The 18343-nt window shown below is 57.1% G+C and overlaps 4 protein-coding genes across 7 annotated transcripts; 1 reads left to right on the top strand and 3 right to left on the bottom strand.

Moving 5' to 3' along the window:
* Positions 1–321: 321 nt before the first annotated feature.
* Positions 322–4237, bottom strand: ZMYND10 (zinc finger MYND-type containing 10). Its single transcript, XM_007112150.2, has 12 exons — positions 4146–4237; positions 3781–3889; positions 2735–2851; positions 2561–2614; positions 2306–2443; positions 2140–2228; positions 1949–2049; positions 1440–1612; positions 1068–1193; positions 864–985; positions 609–734; positions 322–521 (listed from the first exon to the last, which is right to left on the bottom strand). The coding sequence occupies exons 1-12, from the start codon at positions 4235–4237 to the stop codon at positions 446–448; spliced, it is 1323 nt and encodes a 440-aa protein (XP_007112212.1). The 3' UTR covers positions 322–445.
* Positions 4238–5566: 1329 nt separating this feature from the next.
* NPRL2 (NPR2 like, GATOR1 complex subunit) lies at positions 5567–8889 on the bottom strand. The gene is made up of 11 exons (XM_007112148.3): positions 8692–8889; positions 8071–8162; positions 7801–7969; positions 7538–7646; positions 7028–7164; positions 6839–6936; positions 6683–6719; positions 6472–6565; positions 6279–6396; positions 5871–6013; positions 5567–5784 (listed from the first exon to the last, which is right to left on the bottom strand). Exons 1-11 carry the CDS (start codon positions 8767–8769, stop codon positions 5717–5719), a joined length of 1143 nt encoding a protein of 380 aa, XP_007112210.1. The 5' UTR covers positions 8770–8889; the 3' UTR covers positions 5567–5716.
* Positions 8890–8942: 53 nt separating this feature from the next.
* CYB561D2 (cytochrome b561 family member D2) lies at positions 8943–11645 on the top strand. 4 transcript variants are annotated; one of them, XM_007112147.4, is made up of 4 exons: positions 8943–9081; positions 9505–9653; positions 10083–10120; positions 10819–11645. In XM_007112147.4, exons 2-4 carry the CDS (start codon positions 9527–9529, stop codon positions 11320–11322), a joined length of 669 nt encoding a protein of 222 aa, XP_007112209.1. In that variant the 5' UTR covers positions 8943–9081; positions 9505–9526; the 3' UTR covers positions 11323–11645. The 4 variants fall into 4 exon arrangements, with proteins under 4 accessions (XP_007112209.1, XP_028341168.1, XP_054938920.1 ...); XM_028485367.2 differs by having other exon boundaries at positions 8943–9086; XM_055082945.1 differs by lacking the exon at positions 8943–9081 and having other exon boundaries at positions 9638–9653; positions 10424–11645.
* An 841-nt stretch (positions 11646–12486) lies between these two features.
* On the bottom strand, positions 12487–17613 carry TMEM115 (transmembrane protein 115). Its single transcript, XM_007112146.4, has 2 exons — positions 16318–17613; positions 12487–13275 (listed from the first exon to the last, which is right to left on the bottom strand). Exons 1-2 carry the CDS (start codon positions 17166–17168, stop codon positions 13071–13073), a joined length of 1056 nt encoding a protein of 351 aa, XP_007112208.1. The 5' UTR covers positions 17169–17613; the 3' UTR covers positions 12487–13070.
* Between the last annotated feature and the right edge of the window lie 730 nt (positions 17614–18343).

Below are 18343 nucleotides of genomic sequence, written 5' to 3'. Positions count from 1 at the left end.
CCCGCAGGCGGAGTGGGGCAGCGGGCGCGGCGAGGGGCTGCTCTCGCGGAGTCCCCGCCCTCCGTTTCCTATCCTCCCTTCATCTAGCGAGCAACTCCCCTCCGCCTAATAACCACGACGACTCAAAAGGGCCACGCGGAAACAGGCGTGTTTCTGGAAGCTAGCTTTACTGTACTGGAGGACGAGGGTCCCCACATCCGACCCTTGCCCCCGGCCCAGGCCTCCTGCCCCAGCTTGCTGAGGCTGCACCCACCCTAAGCCTACCCGCCGGATGGAGCAGGAAGTGGCGAGCACTTTGCTGGGGGAGATGGGTCAGCAGCTCTTCCCGCCTGCTAGCCTCACCACCTGGGAGGCTGGGGCGCTTGCAGAGGCCAGACTGAGATCCAGAGGTTCAGGGGCACGGGGTTGTATGGCATGGGTGGTCGGCCCTCAGCATCTGCAGCCTTCACTTGGCTCTGTCACCCTGGGCTGCCGGGACACAAGCCTTTCCATGCTTCTCCCAGTGCTTGACTTGGCACTCCCTGCAGGCAATTGGGCTGGTGAGGATGCCGTGCTATGAGAGGTATGGCAGTGGGACTCAGGGGTCCAAGGTCCTAGGATATCCTCACCTGCAGCAATACCACTCATTCTGGCATCGTGAGCAGCGCTTGGAGGCCTCTGCATTGCAGTAGGCACAGCGGGGCTGCTCTGGAGCCACTGCCTCTAACACGTCCAGTCTGTAGGTCTCCGCCCACCTGGGAAAAGGGTAAGGAGGACTTGGCTGGACCTGGTGGGTGGGTGGACTGGGTGGACGGGGGCAGCCCTGCCCACATCCATGTCTTCTGCCTCCTTTCTACCCTTTCTGCCAATTCAGCAGCCCTCACCTTTTTGCCTGCAGCCTCAGTTCCTGCTCCGAGGGGCTGAATACATGCCGCAGCTGATGCTTGGCAATAGCCTGCCACTTGCCTCTGTTCTCTCGCTCTATCCGCTCCCAGATTTCTGGGATCTGGGGAAGAGAAGTGGAGAGTGGCAGGGAGGAGCTGGTAAAGTGGGCAGTGGTCCTGAACAACTAACTTCCTAGTGCCTACCTGTTCCAACACCAGGTCCTTCTTAGGGGGCTGGGCTTCGGTCAGGGCCAGGTGGTCCAGGAAACCCTGCAGGTCTGCCAGGTTGGGCAGCTGGTCGAGCAGTGTGTCTGTGAGGAAGGCCCGAAGCTGCAAGGGTGTCCAGGGGAGGCCAGTGTGAAGCGGTGCCGGTCAGAGGGTCGAGGAACAAAGAGGGCCTGAGCTGGGCTGAGCTGAGGGTGCGAGTGGGACCCATGTCCTACTAGCTGCTGTGTCACCTGAGGCCCAAGGTGTGGAGAGAGGGCTGGGGCTGAGGTGAGTGGGCAAAAATAAACATCAAGGGAGGCATGGGGCAGTGCTGGGGCAGTGGTGACTGGTGTGGGAGGAGTTCCCTACCTTGAGTAGCTGTCCTTTGGCAAAGCTGGTGAGGCAGTAGCGGGCTCGGGCCTCAGGGCTTAGCAGCAGATTGTACAGGGCGATCCACACCTGCCCATCCAACTTACTCAGCTTTTGCTGCTCTGAGGGGGACACTGTCTGCCAACGGCCGCTCTCAAATTGCTGCAGCTTGCCTGGGGAGAGGAACCACCATACTGTGTGCAGGCGTTGCATGCTCTGTGAGTGAGCCAGCTGTGTGGGCTAGGGGACTGACCACTGTCTGGGCACAGGATGTGCCCATGCTGGGGCGCTGCTCACTTCAGAGCAGGGTGAGTCCTCAGTGGTGGACACACAGGCCCTGCCTGCTGCAGACTCCTGGTCTAGGCCCACTTTGGGTGAGGTATCCTGGTATTCTCTGTGGGCAAGGGGGCAAAGTTTTCTGCCTGTGTGCAAGCTGCCCACCCCATCAATCCTGGAGGATGTCCTGGAAGCAGTGAACTGGGGCTTAGGCAGGTGGAAGAGGATCTTACCGCCTTCCTGCCGGCTCCAGGGACTGTGCTCCAGCAGTTCCACCAGGAGACAGGGCAGATTGTGGGTGCTGAGCATGCGGCTCAAGGTGCTCAGGGAAAGGCTAGGGACGGGGATGGAGAAGTGAGCTGAGGCTACAGGCCCAGGCTCCCAGCCCTCCACTGCAGACCCCAGGCTTAGCAGGACAGCCCACCTGTCCACACAGTCTGTGATGTAGCGCAGCACTGAGAGGGCCTTCAGTGCGATCTCAAATTCCATCAGCTCTGCCTGCTTCTGCAGCTCCTGGGGTGGGGCACATGGTGTTCAAGCTAGGGGAGCCTGGGTCTAGCCCTTGCCAACCCCCGGGAACCTCAGCCCACCTGCATGGGGTTGCCATACTGGGACTCCTCCTCCTCAGCGGGGCCACCATGGCCACTCTGGGCGACCAACAGAGTCAGTTTGCGGTGGCAGTAGTCCACCAGGTCCAAGATGGTGTCCTCTGCTGACTCACACACCTCCTGAGGGGCAGGTGGAGGGGAAACATTCTGCCTCTGGTGCCCTTCCCAAACAGACACAACCCCCCTTGCTGCCAGACCCTGGCCTAGGCTAGCCAGTGGGCAGGGCTGGTGCCTCACCTTGTGGAAGAATACTGTCTCCAGGAGGTTGATGATGGAGGCCTCATGGTGTAACTGTCAGATAAAGACAGGGCCCTGGGCTGCTGAGAGAAGGATAGGGGCTACCAGGTACTCTCTCTAGTCCAGGGCCCTCTGAAGGGGTGGGAGGGGGTATGAACCGATGGCCCAGCTCACCACCATGTAAATGGGAAAAGTGTTCTGGGGCTTGAAGTCTTCCAGCCTGCACAGCACAGGGAACACCTTCTGCTTCCACATCTCCACTGCAATCAGCTCCTCCACCAGCGTCGGGATCTTTGAAGGGGAGGGGAAAGGACAGGGATGAGGTGGGCCTACCTTAGCCTGGCAACCCTCCCATCTCTGGCTCAGCCCAGACCAACCCTCCTCAAACTCCCCTGGGCCCCAGACTCTTCTATGCCCCATGAATTCCTTCCCGATCTCTCTCCTGCACCTTAGACCTTCATTTCCAGCTACCCCTGACATCTCTGTGGGGGCATTCCCCAGGCTTCCTATTACTGGCCCTTGCCTTGTCCCCAGGCTGCCATGCTCCCCCTGCACCTGAGCCCTTGTCACGTCCTCCCCCATTCAAGTGTACCTCTCAGGCCAGCCCTCCTGCTCATGCCCTCTCTCGTCCCGGTCCCTGTTCTCTGGCCTTCCGAGGCTTTTGTGTGCCTTGGCCTCACTCTTATTCAGGGCCCTTCACAGTGCCCTATTCCTACCTCACACCCCAGTAGGGGGCTCCACCTTTTCCTTGCAGAGGAATATTTCTGTCAAGTGATATTTCAGGTCATCTACTGGTGCCACCTCCTGGCTCACATTCCAGTTAAGCCAATCCCTGGTTTCTAACTCCCTCTCTCTCATGTTGGGAAGGTTGCCTTCTTCTATGCCAAAGTCCCTCCCCACTTCAGTGGGTGCCCCCCTCTAGCCCGACAGTCTATTCAGGAATGCCTTTAGAACTTGGGCCCTCCCCCTACAGCCTAGGCTGTTCTAGGATCCAGGATTATCTCCCTAATCAACTCACATCCTGCACCCCACCTGGCATGCCAGGGTCCTGTCCCATAGGGCTGCAAAATCAAATGTGTAACACACTTTTCCTTTTCCTTTGGGGAGGACAGGGGTGCCAGCCAGAGGGAAGTGCAGGCACGCAGGGTGTTCCTGAGGGGTAGAGTGGTGGGATGGGGGGTGGTGAGAAGACAGCAACCCTGCCTGTGACTCCAACGTACCTTCCCATGGGTGACCAGCAGCTCCTGGATGGGCTCGCCCTGGCTGGCCGTGGCATCAAGGATAGCCTGCATGTTCAGCTTCTCGAGGTTCTCATGCTGCTGGTTCCACCTGCCCAGGCAGCGTGTGTGTGCATGTGGGTGCACATGTGTGCAGTAGGAGTGGGTGTGGGGGCTGGGTCCTACTGAAGCCTAACCGGGGTCCAAGGTGGCTCAGGACCATACACCCCTGTCTCGGAGAGCTTTACCTCCCCACAGAGGGGCCCCTCCACGCTGGGCAACCCCTCCCCCCAATGTCAGGCCCACACTCCCCAACTCAAGGACTCTGACCCCATGACTCCACCTGACCCCCGATCCAGCTGCCTCACCCTCCGGAGCCCATCTCGCGCAGCTGGAAGCTGCGCAGTCCCCGCACTAGCACGTCAGCCTCCCCGGGCAGCAGCAACTCCAGGTCGCCCATGTCGGCGCAAGGGACAGGAAGCGGGAAGGTGGGGTTCGGCTGACCGCGAGCAGCGGCCTGCGCTGAGATGGGGATGCTGACACGCTTGGGGACCACGGTCTCCCGCGGGGCCGAAGTCTGGGACCCTACAGTTGTAGAACGGTTGCGGCGCGTGAGTCCTCACCGCCATGGAAACGGTTAGCTCAACGCCTGCGCACTGCGGCCTGGGTCCCGCCCCTGCTGGCGGCCCGCGCTGGGTCCCGTCACGCCAGCGTCTGCCTGCTTGCCAGGCTGCGGGTAGCAACCCTCCTTAGACTCCTGGAGGTTCCTCCCTCACAACCGGCTGCGGCTCACGGGTCTCCCTGAGTTACAGACTCTTGCGGCCTAACTTACTCCTCGGATGGACGTCAAGTCGGCCCGCCCCCCACCAGCTCTCCCTGTAGCTGCTCCCTCTCCCCCACACGGATGCTCCTCTCCGTGGCCCCCTCGCTCCAGTATTCCTCGCGCGCAGCTCCACCTTGTTGGCTCTACACCCGAAATACTGCGCAAGGCTCACAACTTCTCTCCATCCTAGGCCAGGCTGCCATCACCTCTCATAAGGTAACTGCTGTGGTCGTTTTACTGGACCCATTTCCACCCTTGACCTTCCTGAGTAGCCAGGAGTCTTTTTTTTTTTTTTTTTTTTGGCCGCGCCGCGTGGCATGTAGGATATTAGCTCCCCGACCAGGGATTGAACCCCGGCCCTCGGCAGTGAGAGCTCTAAGTCCTAACCATTGGACGGCCAGGGAATTCCCACCAGGAGTCTTTTAAAGGTGTACATGAGACATTACTTCCTCACATGAGTGTGAATCTGGCTGCCTCTGGCCCTCAAAATACTATGTCCAAAGCAGCTTACCAGCAACTCTGCAGAATCAGGCTCTTGCCCCCTCTCCTACCTCGGGACTTCATTTCTTCCCCCTCTCCCCCTTGTCTTCTACAATATGTTCCAGCCCCATGGGCTTCCCTTGGCTTCCTCAGACATCCTAAAGTGGCTTTTGCTTCAGGGCTTTTGCGCCTGTTACCTCTGCCTGGAATATTCTTCCTCCTTCAGAGTTCAATTTAAGTCAGTTCAGCTAGGCCTTCCTTGAGAATCTGAAGCAGAGCAGCCTCAGCTCCCGTCCCAACTCACTTTTCATCTCAGCTTCCCCATTGATTCTTTCTCGCTATTTATTTGTTTATAATTAGCGGGCACTTCTACATGCCCATTGTTGGTTCTGTCCACCAGATGGTGCTCCAGGGTGTCGGACCATGGCTATTTCTTTCATTGCGAGTTCTCTCTGGTGGCTGACTCAGAGGCAGTATTCAATAAAGGTAGGTTGAAATGGATGACTTTATTTATAGAAATGAGGGTTAACCTTGAGACAGTATGGACTAGTTTGTAGGTCTAGTCCTCATGCACCAGGCAGGGCTTAGGAGGAGAGAATAGCCATAGCTGTGTGCCTGGTCCAGCCCCCACCAGTCTCACTTCCAGCAGATGATGATGTTGGGGTCGTTTTCCAGCCGTTCATCCAGCTCTTGGTAGCTCATGCCTGGGTGGTGTGGTGGAGGTGAGGTCAGAAGCCTTGGCTTGGCCACCCTGCCCTGACCCCACCTCAGTGGTCCTGCCTGCCTCTACCTGTCTTGCAGCAGATCTCATCGTAACTGTGGCAGCCTGTGTAAAGCCTGGCAGGGTGGCTCCGCTCCTCCCGAGACACCCGCACGGGATACTTCTGTAGTCGCCGGATGAGGTTCTTCATAAGCCCAAACTGGATCAGCTTCCTGGGGTGAGGGTCGAGGAAGAAAGGGGTGATGCTCTGGCCAGGCCTCCTTCTAGCCAGGCCAGTCTCCCCTCCAGTTTTGTTTCAGTAACCAGACTGGCCTTCAAACCCATCACCTCCAGGAAGCCTTCCTGGAGTAGCAGTGCCACATGTTTCTGCTCACTAGGAATCTCCTGCTTTCTCTCTGACCCAGGGCTCGGGAGAGACACAGAGAGTGTACCTGCCCTCAGGCAAACCTTCCATGCCCCAGGTGATCCCCCTCTGACCGTTCATCAACATGCTGCAGCTGTTGGGGGTGGCGGCCAATGAGATCTCTCACAGTAGTGCCAGGGCTCAGGCTGCAGTACAGCTGGAACACATCCCGGAGACTGGCCCTCTTGTGCCCTGTAGGCATCAGGGGTCAGCTCTCCAGGTGGCCCTGCCCTCCCTGAGATGGCCTCCCCCAGAGCCTGCCAATACCTTGCTTGGTCACGTAGGATAGACACGCCTCCTGCAGGGACTTGTCATCTACCAGATCCTGGACCTTGGGCGTTGGGCAGTACACATTGGAGTACTGGAGGGTAGCAGGAGGCACAGGGGCCTGAGTGAGGGGCTTGGAAGTCTGACACAGCCCCAATTGGGCTCAGCCACATGATCCATTCTCCATTTATCAGACCCCAGACACACCTACCTGGAGGATGGACACCAGTGTCACAACGCCGTAGTACCTGGGGGAGATAGCTGTGCTCAGCTTCTGAGGGCCATGCCTTCCCAGCTCCCACACTCAGGGCCCCTGGGCTCTTCCTGACCGGCGACCCTGTCCTGAGTGTCACTGTTCCCCACTCACAGCAGGTTCTGGATGGCGATGCGCACCAGGTTGAGCTCCACGTCTGCCTCGGCTGAGATCTTCTGGACGTGGCGGAAACCATCAATGTAGGGCAGGATCTGGGCAGGGAAGAGCAGGGTCAGTAGGGGTGGGATGAGGCCAGGGCTGTGGCCAGCCGCAGGTCATGATAGCCAGGGAGGGCTAGCATACCTGTTGTGTGGTGAGGTCCCACTGTGAGTTGAAGAAATCCTCCTTGTCTTTGGTAAAGACAGGCACATCATACTCCTGGGCCACAGGAGGGTCAGGCCGCTGCTCAATCACCTTCAAGTGGATGGTGTTAGACTCATCTGTAGGGGACCGCACCCATATCCTCAGTGCCATCTCTTCCAAGAGGCCATCAATTACCATCCAGTCCTCCCAGCCACCCTTGAGGCAGGCAGGTGACTCTGGGTAGGGCCATCTGCCCCTTTTATGGAGTAACAGACTGAGATCCATACAGGGGAAGGAACACGCCCAAGGAGCAGAGCTAGAGAGCTCTACTGGCCTCCCCCTCTCCAGCCCCATCACGCACTGGACCCTGGACATCATCAGCCCAGCTCATGGCTATTTCCTGGCCACCAATTTGTTCACGAGTCTTGTCCTTAACTGGGCTCATCTTCCCCTGCCACTTTCCCATCCCTCCTCGACCCCTCTGCTGTCCTTGCAGAGGCTGGGCCATACCGATGGGCAGAGTGCACCGGCCTGAGGCATTTAGCTCCTCCAGCAAGATGGTCATGATGGGCACCAACTTCTGTTTGCTTTCCTCCGTGGACACGAAGCTGCTCTCTAGCTGGATGAAGCATGGACAGCATGGTGGGCACACCCCAGGACCCTTGGCTGGCATCCTACCCTGGCAGGTTCCCGGGTCTGGAGGGCTTTGGAGACATGCGAACACCTTCCCTAACTCTGCCTGCCCATCCACCCAAGCCCATCGTGTTGCATACCTCCAGTGTGGTCAGGTAGCCAGCCAGCTTTTTGACAATGGGCTCAAGCGCACAAGTCTTGGCCTGGGCATCACACACGAAGCCTAGGTTGAAGAGCAGGGCATTGCGGCTGTACTTCTTGTGCTCGATGCACACGGGGCAGCCGATCAGTTTCTTCTCCATGGCTGTGCTGGACGAGGGGAACAGATGGGAACAGAGTCAGGCTCCTCTCACCCACAAGTCTGTCCACTCCTCCTGGGAACCCTCCCAACCCCCCACCTAGGGCCTCACACAGTGATGAGCTTATTCTGCAGCTCTGGCTTGGTGATGATGTACACCTGGACGGTGTCAAACAGCTCCCGGGAGATGAAGTCCTCGGGGACCTGTGGAAGGGAGTGACAAGAATCCCCTTAGTGGACCTTATAACTAGGTGGAATACACAGGGTGATCCCCAAGACCTAATCCCTCTTCTCCAGGGTTTCTCCTCCCTCCCATCCACCCAGGCCTACTCTTTTGTGTTTCCAAACACACATTATGTTCTCACCTACCTCCTGGCTTTTGCATACGCTGTACCCTCCATTTGGCGCACTCCTGCCTCACCTAAATTCCTATGCATCCAGGGATACTAGTGGATCACCACTCACACCTCTCGTAGAACCTGGCACCTCCCTTGGGCTCCCACAGCCCGATTTCCCACAATCACTGCCTATGTGAATGTTTGTTTGCCTTGCCACACCGGGAGCCTGGGACTGGGTCTGAATATACTCTTGGTTCACGATTTTCCGCGAATGAAGGGGTGGCGTGCCTGCGTGCAGCACGGGGCACGGGGTTCCACCGCTTCCAGGCAGCTGGCTGAACTCCCCCGAGCGTCGCTCTACCTTGCCTCCCATGCCCCGCGAGCCCGGATGGCACCTGATAGGTGATCTTGGGTCCCAGCGTGGGGTGGAACTCGCTGAAGAATATGCATTCGATGCGGCAGCTAATGCCCATGGCGCTAGTGGGGCCGGGGTCCGTAGCTGGGGCCACTGTCCCTGGGAGCACCTGTCAGAAACAGCCCGGAGGTTTGGGCTGCCTGGTCAAGCACGCCTGCGCACTGAACACCCGTGAGGCCATCTGCTCAACAGCGCCTGTGCAGCGCGACTCAGCCGTGTGGCTGCGGTGAACAGTCCCAGGAAGTCCCGGATGGGTAGGCGTCGCACCCGGAAGTTAAGAGGCTCCGCGACGGAGCGGCAGGGCGCGCGGCAGAGCCCCGAGTAACCCACTTTCTCGGGAGGGAACCACCTCGTCAGGTCGGCGCTGCGGGTGAGGCAAGCGAATCCCTAGCGTGTAGGGGAAGCATGCCAGCGGCAAGTGGGGAGGCTGTGCGCAAAGGGACTCAGGCCGTAATTTCGACGCAACTGGGAACTACAATTCCCGTAGCGCTTCACGCCCTTCCAGCAGGCGCTCCCGCCCGGCGACGGCGTGGTGCGCGCTGGGATTTGTAGTCTATTACACGGCCTTGCCCATCTTACCTGGAAGGTGGGCCAGTGATCAGTGCCAAGTCAGATGCGGGTACACGCTGACAGGCCACCAGTCCTCGACTATTCCTGGTGCCTGCCTTAGTACTGTCCCTTCCTACCTTAACTTTTTGGAAGAGAGTGGCATTCCTGCCCCGCAACCCTTGCTCCAGTGAAAGGAGTGGACAGTGGGCACCAAAGACCCTTGCTTACTCTGCTATGCTTTCAGGCTACAGCCGGCCTGGTTGACCATGGCCCTTTCTGTGGAGACCGAGTCGCACATATACCGAGCTCTGCGCACTGCATCTGGGGCTGCTGCCCACATTGTGGCCCTGGGCTTCACCATCTTTGTGGCTGTACTTGCCAGGCCTGGCTCCAGTAAGTAGAATTCATAGTTGACTTTTGGGAAGGAAAGTGTCACTTTTCCTGGGGAGCAGGGGCAATAGTAAGCCTTGGGTCTGACTCCTGGGAAAGGCCTGGTTGGCTGAGGGACATGCTATGCTGGAGGAATAAGTGGGGTGGAATAGATGAGAGTTGGGGCTCTGCCAGCTTGGCCAGGTCCCATAGAGTATCTGGCTTCTCTTGTCTTGGTGCTCCACTTAAGGAGTGGCAAAGCATGGCTTCTTATCCAGGGAGGGTCCAGGAAGAGATGATAGGTATGGGGTCAGTTTGTTGCAGTAGGAGGCGGCTTGCATTTTGGCAGCACCTCCTCGGGCGATGAGCTACTCATACTCCTCAGCCTGTGGGGATTGGCGTGGCTGGGTTCTTCTTGCTTCAGCTTCACGAGGCTTCCTCTTCTCATTCCAGGTCTCTTCTCCTGGCACCCCGTGCTTATGTCTCTGGCTGTAAGTCGTGGGCCTGGACAGCTCTTAGTGATGGGAGGAAGCATAGCTATGGGTGGTGGTCTTAGCGCCCTCTAAATGTTAATGAACACTTAATATCTGTTTGGAGTAATGGGATGTGGGGTTGGATGAACTGTATACTCCAACTCCTGCCTATAGTTTATATCCCATGCTTGAACTAGAGTATTCGAGATGCAGGGCAAATGGGTTTGTCTAAGCACAAAATGAGGCTTCGTCCACCTCCAGACAGGAGGCTTAGAATATGCATTTGGGTGTACCTGTGTTCCTTTTCACCTTAATTTATAGTGATGCACCTAATTTTCCTGAAACAGTGCACCCACGTGGCCAACTCTTGCCAAGAAATTGTATCCAGTCCTGTGTCAGAAAAACAAAGCTTGTGAATCATTTATAACTGCCACATCTCAAACCTTGTGTTCGTTTGCTGGGTAGCACAGCAGAGATGACATTTCAGAATAGCACCTAGAAGCAGTGTGGAGAGGTACCTTCTGCTGGTTACTCAGAGCAGATGTTCTGTCCCAGATGGAGTTCTCCATTCTTGTGCCACCAAATAGATACCCGTTAGTGGGGAGAGAATGAAGCGGAATCTGCCCATCCTAGCTGGCAGCTTAGGTTATATCTAAAGCTTTCTTCCCTTCTGCTGGGCAGCACTCTCATTTAGTGTCCCATCCCTGTCTCCCCAGTTCTCTTTCCTGATGACCGAGGCACTGCTGGTGTTCTCTCCTGAGAGTTCGCTGCTGCGCTCCCTCTCGCGGAAGGGCCGAGCACGCTGCCACTGGGTTCTGCAGCTGCTGGCCCTGCTGTGTGCACTGCTGGGCCTGGGCCTTGTCATCCTTCACAAGGAACAGCTTGGCAAAGCCCACCTGGCCACGTGGCATGGGCGGGCAGGGCTGCTAGCTGTGCTGTGGGCAGGGCTGCAGTGCTCAGGTGGGGTGGGGCTGCTCTATCCCAAATTGCTGCCTCGATGGCCCCTGGCCAAGCTCAAGTTGTACCATGCCACTTCTGGGTTGGTGGGCTACCTTCTGGGTAGTTCCAGCCTCTTGTTGGGCATGTGCTCACTCTGGTTCACTGCCACAGTCACCGGTGGGGTCTGGTACCTGGCTGTGCTATGCCCTGTTGTTACCAGCTTGGTCATTATGAACCAGGTGAGCAACGCCTACCTGTACCGCAAGAGGATCCAGCCGTGAGCTCTTCCCAGAACTAGGGGAAGCCTGGATTTGCCCCTCAGTGTGGTAGCCGGGGCTGAGACCTCCTGGACTCTCTCAGCTGACTCGGTCACGGGACACCTCAGGCACTGGTGCGGTCACGGGTAGCCGGAGTCCTTTGTGTGACATTATTACTTGCTCCTCATGCTGGAGTACCTCCCGTTTCCTTCTTTCTCTGCCATCCCAGAGGAGTTTATGGATCATGTGTCTGGATGAAGTTGGGTTGCAAGACTGCCCCCTGCCCACAGCAACTCAACTTGTGCTGGTATGTCCAGAAATGAGATAAGAGAAAAAAGTAAAATAAAATTTTTAAAAAGACTGAAGGGACTTTCCCGGTGGTCTGGTGGTTAACACTCCGCACTTCCAATGCAGGGGGCGTGGGTTTGATCCCACGTGCCGTGAGGCGCGGCCAAAAAAATAAAAAAATAAAAAAAAATAAAGACTGAAAAGAATGGATGGGAGGAACAGCCCAAAGTTGGGGACAGTTCTTGCTAATGCCATCAGCATGAAAAAATGGGCAGCTGGGCAAGATGTGGACCCGTCCCTGGCTGCTCACTGAGGGGCTAAAGCTCTCTTGGCACACTAGCCCCCCGGATCTGGCTGCTAAGCACCCCATGCCACCCAGGGCCCTAGCAGGCCCAAGGGCTGTAGCTGTGAATGGTGCGGCTGTGTGTATTTCAGTCTCCCAGCTGCTCACTATGTTGGAGTTTCTAGACTATGGTGGTCAAATCTGGGCAATGACAGGATGGGAGCTGGGGATGGGCTGCCTCCCTAGGTGTCAAGCCCTGAGCACTCTGTCTTGGAGGTGAGCCATGGATAAGAACAACTCCTTATGATAGAGAGGTGCTTAATTATCAGGTCCTCCAGGCAGGGCCTCCTTAACCAGGTAGTGTAGGGAGGCAGAAAGTAAGTAAGAGCCTGAGGTGACAGCTCTGGGAAGACTGCTTGACAGTGGGCATGTGGTGGTGGTGAGGCAAGGGGGGGTGTGATGGGGGGAAGGGGATGAGGGCAATGGGCTTTTTATCCAGCTGGAGTAGCCTTGGTGACCGAGCCCTTGAACCTAGAGTTAAGTCCCTGTCTAACTCTGCAGTTGAGCATGATAAGGGGGCTGCACAAGGTGGTCTAACAGAGCCCAGGAGCCATACCTCAAAGAACTGCTTTATTGATACTGCGAGGCTGGGCTTGGCTGCCCACTCAAGTGGTCCTGTAGAAAATACCTGGGAGCTGTGACTGTTCTGGCCCAGAAGCAGCTATGGCCACAGCAGAGGGAATCAGAAATCTTGACATGAATGTAGTCTCTTTGCGGGCGGGCAGGGACGTACAGCCCTGCACTGGCTCCTGCACTGGCTGGACCCCCAGAATGTTTTTGGCAAATCTTGCCTTGGCTCAGGGCTCTCGGCAACCAGTATCAGGTGTGAGGGTTGGCCTAGGAGCCATGGCATCAGTGCTCCTGCAGCCACTTGCTTGAGGCTACCTGCTGAGGTGCAGTCTTACCTCAGATGGCCTGGGCTGGCTGTGCTTCAGAGGCCCCATGCCTGGCATAGTGGTTGTCTGGAGTTGGAACCAGGTAGCAAGAATCCTGGGTAGTGTTGGCGAGAAATAGCAGAAGGCTGTGGCAACCCCCAGCAGGCCTTCTTCCCTCTCCTCAGAGCAGTCAGTGCCCTGGAGTAGCTGAGAGTGTGTCAAGGGGGGCTTGGGAGAAGAGGTGCTACACTCAAGGTGGTCTAGAGTTACAGCTTCGGGGGAGCTGCCTCAAAGGTGATCAGGCTGGATTCTGGGACAGGCCCCTTCCCTGGGAGCGTGGGGGCCTTGTCTGATGGCAGGGGGCTATCCATCTTGGCCCCAGCCTCCTCTTCATCGTCTTCCATGCTGGGCCAGACGGACTGGTCCTCCACTCGCTTCAACCGCTCGTTGAGGGCCTTCAGAGCCAGTTGCCTGGGGCCAGGGGAAAGATGACAGGTCACTCGGGATCTGAACTTGGCTCATGCCCTGCACTCTTTCCCCCAGGAAACTGACATGCCTTACTGCTCACACTCCTCTCTCAGAACCCTATGGGTTCTCCTTCCCCATACAGGGCCCAGGGCTCCACAGGGATTGGATTAGGGCACACTCTGCCATCAGAATGAGGACCCAAAGGCTGTAGGGCCTTCCTTCCATAGCTGGGGCACCTCCAGGCTGAGAAGGCCAGCTGGGTGCCTGCCAGCCTGCCCACAGGCCAGCCCCAGGAATGGTTCTGAGGATGGTGCCTAAGGTTGGGCAAAGTTGGTGTCCCTGGGCAGACAGGTGGAAGGGCAAGTCCCTGGACATGTGAGTTTCTGCGGGGCACTGGCATCACATTCAAGGCATTACTTCTCCCCCTCTCCTTGTTAGGAGTATTTTGAGCCTCCTGGCAAGGGTCTGTGGGGAAGTTTGGAACTCAAGCACCTGCTTTGGCTCTCAGCCTGGGAAGCAGGGCCAACCTGGGTCAGCTCACCCCTCCTAACTGACTCTAATATTCTCCTTCCAAAAAGAATCTCGAAACCCACCAGGACCTGTGTTAGAGCAGGAACACACAGCGTCCTAGCAGGAGGAGAGGAAGGAGAAACAATCCATGTGGGTAGGGCACAGGCCAGAGCCTATTGGTTCCACTGGGCAGACCCCTGGAGACCCCGCTCTGAGGGGAGGTGGGAAAGTTCGCTAGAAGAAAGTATATACGTGCACTTGGGACCCTGCCCACCAGGAGGTGGGATGCCCATGCTGCCAGGTGACACTTCTACTAGTGGTCACTGTGGACCCCTGATGCCTCCAACTCTGTGCCACCAGCATGGGGGACCTGTATAGCCTTCCATGTTCCAGCAGAAAACCAAAATCTCCACCATGCCAGGGAACATGACAAGAAGGACAACAAGAACACAGGCACAGAAAGCCCCAGCACACTTCCACCCTGTCCTCCAGCCTGGCACCATGGCAAGTTGGCAGAAAGGATGCTGCTACCCAGGCTCCCATTCTGGAGACTGCCTTGTCAATTCTGTTTAAAGCCTGCCAAGGTAGAGAGATGGTGGCATGCTAATCACTCCCTCACAAGGGTCAAAGATAGGAACCCATGCCTCCCACTATCACTAGCTCTTTGGGTCAGGGAATGGCATGCAGCAAGATGTCAAACTGGTTGGTGGAGTAACCCCCATCCCCAAGCAAGGTAACAACCACAAGACTATGCCAAGAACCCACTTCCTGACACCCTCCCCCACCCCAATCTGCCTCCACCTGTCCATTTTCTTGGGGCTGCACAGAGGTTTTTCTAATGTTCAGCCAACCCTAACAATCCAAGATCTCTCACTGGGGGAGGGGCCACCACTGTGGCCTGGGATCACCTGAACAGCTCTGAGGACAGCTCAGTTTCTACCATGCCCAGCCCTCCTGACCGCATCTCCTCCACTGGATAAGGTTAATAGAGACCTCGGTCTTTAGGATTCATCAGCCACAGAGACACAAACTGTAGAGCCCACAATTAAGCTCTGCAGAATGCCGTGTGTACTTTTCAACACCTGCCACCTTGGACCATAGTAGTCTGTGGCCTTCCCCAGCTGGAAACTCCTTCAAGAAAGGGGGATGGCCCACACTCCACAGCCCCAGTGGAGAGTAAGCACAGGTACAACTCCAGCTGAATTCATAAAGCTGCCTGCTAAGAACTCATTTCACAAGTGAGCAAAAGCAGAAGGCTTTGACAAATGCAGAAAGTATGAACAGAGCCTGCTCTAAATTTCACTACTCAAGTAACTGCATCAAAAAAAACACTCAAGAATAACGTTGAGGGGGCTTCTGGTGGCGCAGTGGTTACGAATCCGCCTGCCAATGCAGGGGACACGGGTTCGAGCCCTGGCTAGGGAGGATCCCACATGCTGTGGAGCAACTAAGCCCGTGTGCCACAACTACTGAAGGCTACGCGCCCTAGAGCCCACGAGCCACAACTACTGAAGCCTATGCGCCTAGAGCCTGTGCTCTGCAACAAGAGACGCCACCGCAATGAGAAGCCCGCGCACTGCAATGAAGAGTAGCCCCCGCTCACCGCAGCTAGAGAAAGCCCGCGCGAAGCAATGAAGACCCGACGCAGCCAAAAATAATAAATAAAATTAAAAAAAAAAAAGAATAATGTTGGAAACAGAGCTGTGACCACTCTGGTAAGTCCACAGACCTGGGAGAGAGAGAAAGAGATGGATTAAAAAAGATCTGTCCTGCCCTGGCCAAGGTGCATTCAGTGAATAATTCAGTTGGGATTCCTGATGGTGCAGATGGCTTGGTTTACAGATAATGAAAAGGTTGTCTCCACTTCCTGGTGTGGTCAGCAGGCTCCCTCGGTGGGTCATGTGGCTGTCCCCTGGGTTTGGTGACACATGCCTGCCAGAGTAGGTGGGGTGGTGGTGGGGGTGAGGGGGTGTGTCTAAGTCTAGTTATACCCCAGGCTTCCCTCTCAATAAATAAGCAGCAGAGAAGCACAACATCTGAATTAAGGCTCAGGAAGAGGGTGTAGTCCAGCGTTTGGAAACTAGGGTGGCCCAGACCATCTCTTAAGGATCCCATGTCTCCTTCTCTATCCCTCTCTCACAGGGGAAGAAGGACCAGCACGTTGTTTCTGGCTCCCACAGGACCAGTGTCTAGGATTTGGAGATTCTGAGACAAGGCCAGGGTTATGTGTACCTGGCTCTCTCCTTTTGCCCCTCACATAGCTCAAAAGGAAGCAGGGCATTTCTTGAAACTTAAGCGGCCTGAGTGGTGAGAAAGGCCACTTTTACTCCCTAATTTTGGAAAGCACCTCCTGCAGCCCAGACACTTAAATGCTGAGCTCCAGGCCACAAGCTGGCTTTTCTCTCTTTCTGAATCCGCCCCAACATCTGACTGTAGGCTGCCAGCCTACGTACAGCAAGCATCTCAACAGATGGAATGTAACTTGATTAATAATACTCTCCTAGCTCGACAAGGTTTTGGAAGATTCCACAGTACCTTCTCCGCTCTGCGTCTTGAGGGTCTGTGCCTGGGAGGCTGATGGTGATGGAGGATGGGGCACCCACATCATAGCGCTTCACTGTCTTCTGGCATATCTTTACCTTCACCAGGAGGCCATGCACCAAGTTCGCCAACAGCCCCACCACAGGCTGCAGGATCTCAGGGAAGAAGGTGGCAAAGGCAAAGTGGTCGGCCATGTCACCTCGGCCTCGGCTATGGCGCTGGTAGAAGCGAAGATACACCCAACTGGAGATCAGCCCAAAGCCATAGGAGGCCAGCGCTGGGCTCTGGAGCAGTGTGGCCAGCCGCAGCAGCAGCAGCAGCCCCAAGAGCAGCATGGGCACCACACTGACACGCACCTGGGGCACTCGCAGGACCACACAGTCTCCCATGGTTTGCTTGAGTGCCACCAGGACACCACCTAGGAAGCCCAGGGCGCCGTGGATGCGGACAGTGAAAAGGTACACCAAGTTGAAGGAAGCCATGTAGGTGAGGAGGTAGGCGAAGGCCCCCAGTAGCCCCACAGACACGTTCACCACTGAGAAGAATATGAGCAGCTCCAAGGCCCCCCAGAGGGGCTCCAGCAAACGTCCAGCCACCACCACTGTGGCCAGGCTGATGGCCACATCCCACACATGCTGTTCCATCAGCCCATGGGTGGCCAGGGTCCAGATCCAGAAGTTGGGTGGAAAGAGGTAGCCTGGGGTGACCGCCAGGCAGCCCGTGTCCACGGCGAAGGACAGCAGGTAGAGGAATAGTACCGCAGCGCACAGAGCCTTCACCACCACGCTGGCGCTGGACAGGATGGCCCCCAAGTGTTGGCGGGCGCCCGGTAGGGCGCGCTGCATCTTCCTGGCGGGCGTCGGCCTTAGGAAAGGGTTTAGTGAGCTAGGGGCCTCCCCGGGGCCTCGTCCCAGTACGGCCCCGACGGGAGGCCCAGGTCCGACCTAGTCACTGGCCTATGACCCCGGTGAAAGCTCCACTTCCGGTCGGGTCGACTCCGGTCCCAAAGGGCAGAGCCGGGCCTGGTCGCGGGGCCGGGGCCTAGGCCCCTCTCCGGGGATCTGAAGGAAGGCCCTGGGCAGCTTAGGCACGCCTGCCTGCCTGCTCTGTGTGGCCACCGAGCCGACCGGACTGGCGGTGATCTCAGGACTCGATCTTCTCCATCCACTCTGGGGCCCTACGGTCGACGCGGGACTGGAGGCTGGTTCTGGGCCGGGGACAAGTCTGGTCAGCTCCGCCTCGGCCTCGGCTTCGACCGTACCTCCTCCCTTCTCAGGCGCCGACAAACAGCTGCGCTGCGCCTGCGCGCCCGGGGAGACGGCAGGATGCCCTCTGAGCGTCGGCCTTGCGGTTCCGCGGCATGCTGGGACATGGAGTCCTCGGCCAGAGCCGGGACCGGCGGATATCAGGGTTCTGGGTAGAACAACAAGTCCCAGGAGGCTGTGCGCCGGAAGAGGAGGGTGTGCTTGGGAGTTGTAGTTCTCAGGACCGTTTCCGTCGGTTCTCCAGAGGTGGGGGAGGGTGAACGGGCATCGCTAACCTCAGGAGAGCGGCGGGTACCAGCGGCAGCACAGCTGCAGGCCACGCGCGTGCTGAATTTCCCGGAAGGATTGGCTCAGTGTGTGCCTGTTTATCTGAGTGGGTGTGTCCTAGTGGGCAGGTGTGCAGGTAAGAATGTTGGATGGTCCAGGGGGCACGAACTCCTGGAACTTCCGCGGTCTGGTGTGTGCCTGACCCAGGTTGGAATTCTTGCTCTGCGTTTTGGCGGCTGTGTGACAATGGCCAAATTCCCGAACTTTGTTGAAACTCAGTTTCATGGACAGTAAAATGGAGATGATGACAGGACCTACCGTGAGGATCCAAGGGGACTGGCGTGTACAATGCCAGTCCACCCTGGGTGCTCAGTGAGTGTGTTGCCCAGGCTGCCCTTGTTACGAATGAGGTGGAGCCCATACTCGAACTCGGATTTCCAGCCCCCAAAGGGGTGAGACTGGGCTTCTCTTAGTGACTCTCTTCCTCA

The sequence above is a fragment of the Physeter macrocephalus genome, unplaced genomic scaffold, assembly GCF_002837175.3.
Source record: "Physeter macrocephalus isolate SW-GA unplaced genomic scaffold, ASM283717v5 random_381, whole genome shotgun sequence".
NCBI classification, from domain to species: Eukaryota; Metazoa; Chordata; class Mammalia; order Artiodactyla; family Physeteridae; genus Physeter; species Physeter macrocephalus.
This window is presented reverse-complemented; position numbering and strand designations above follow the sequence as displayed.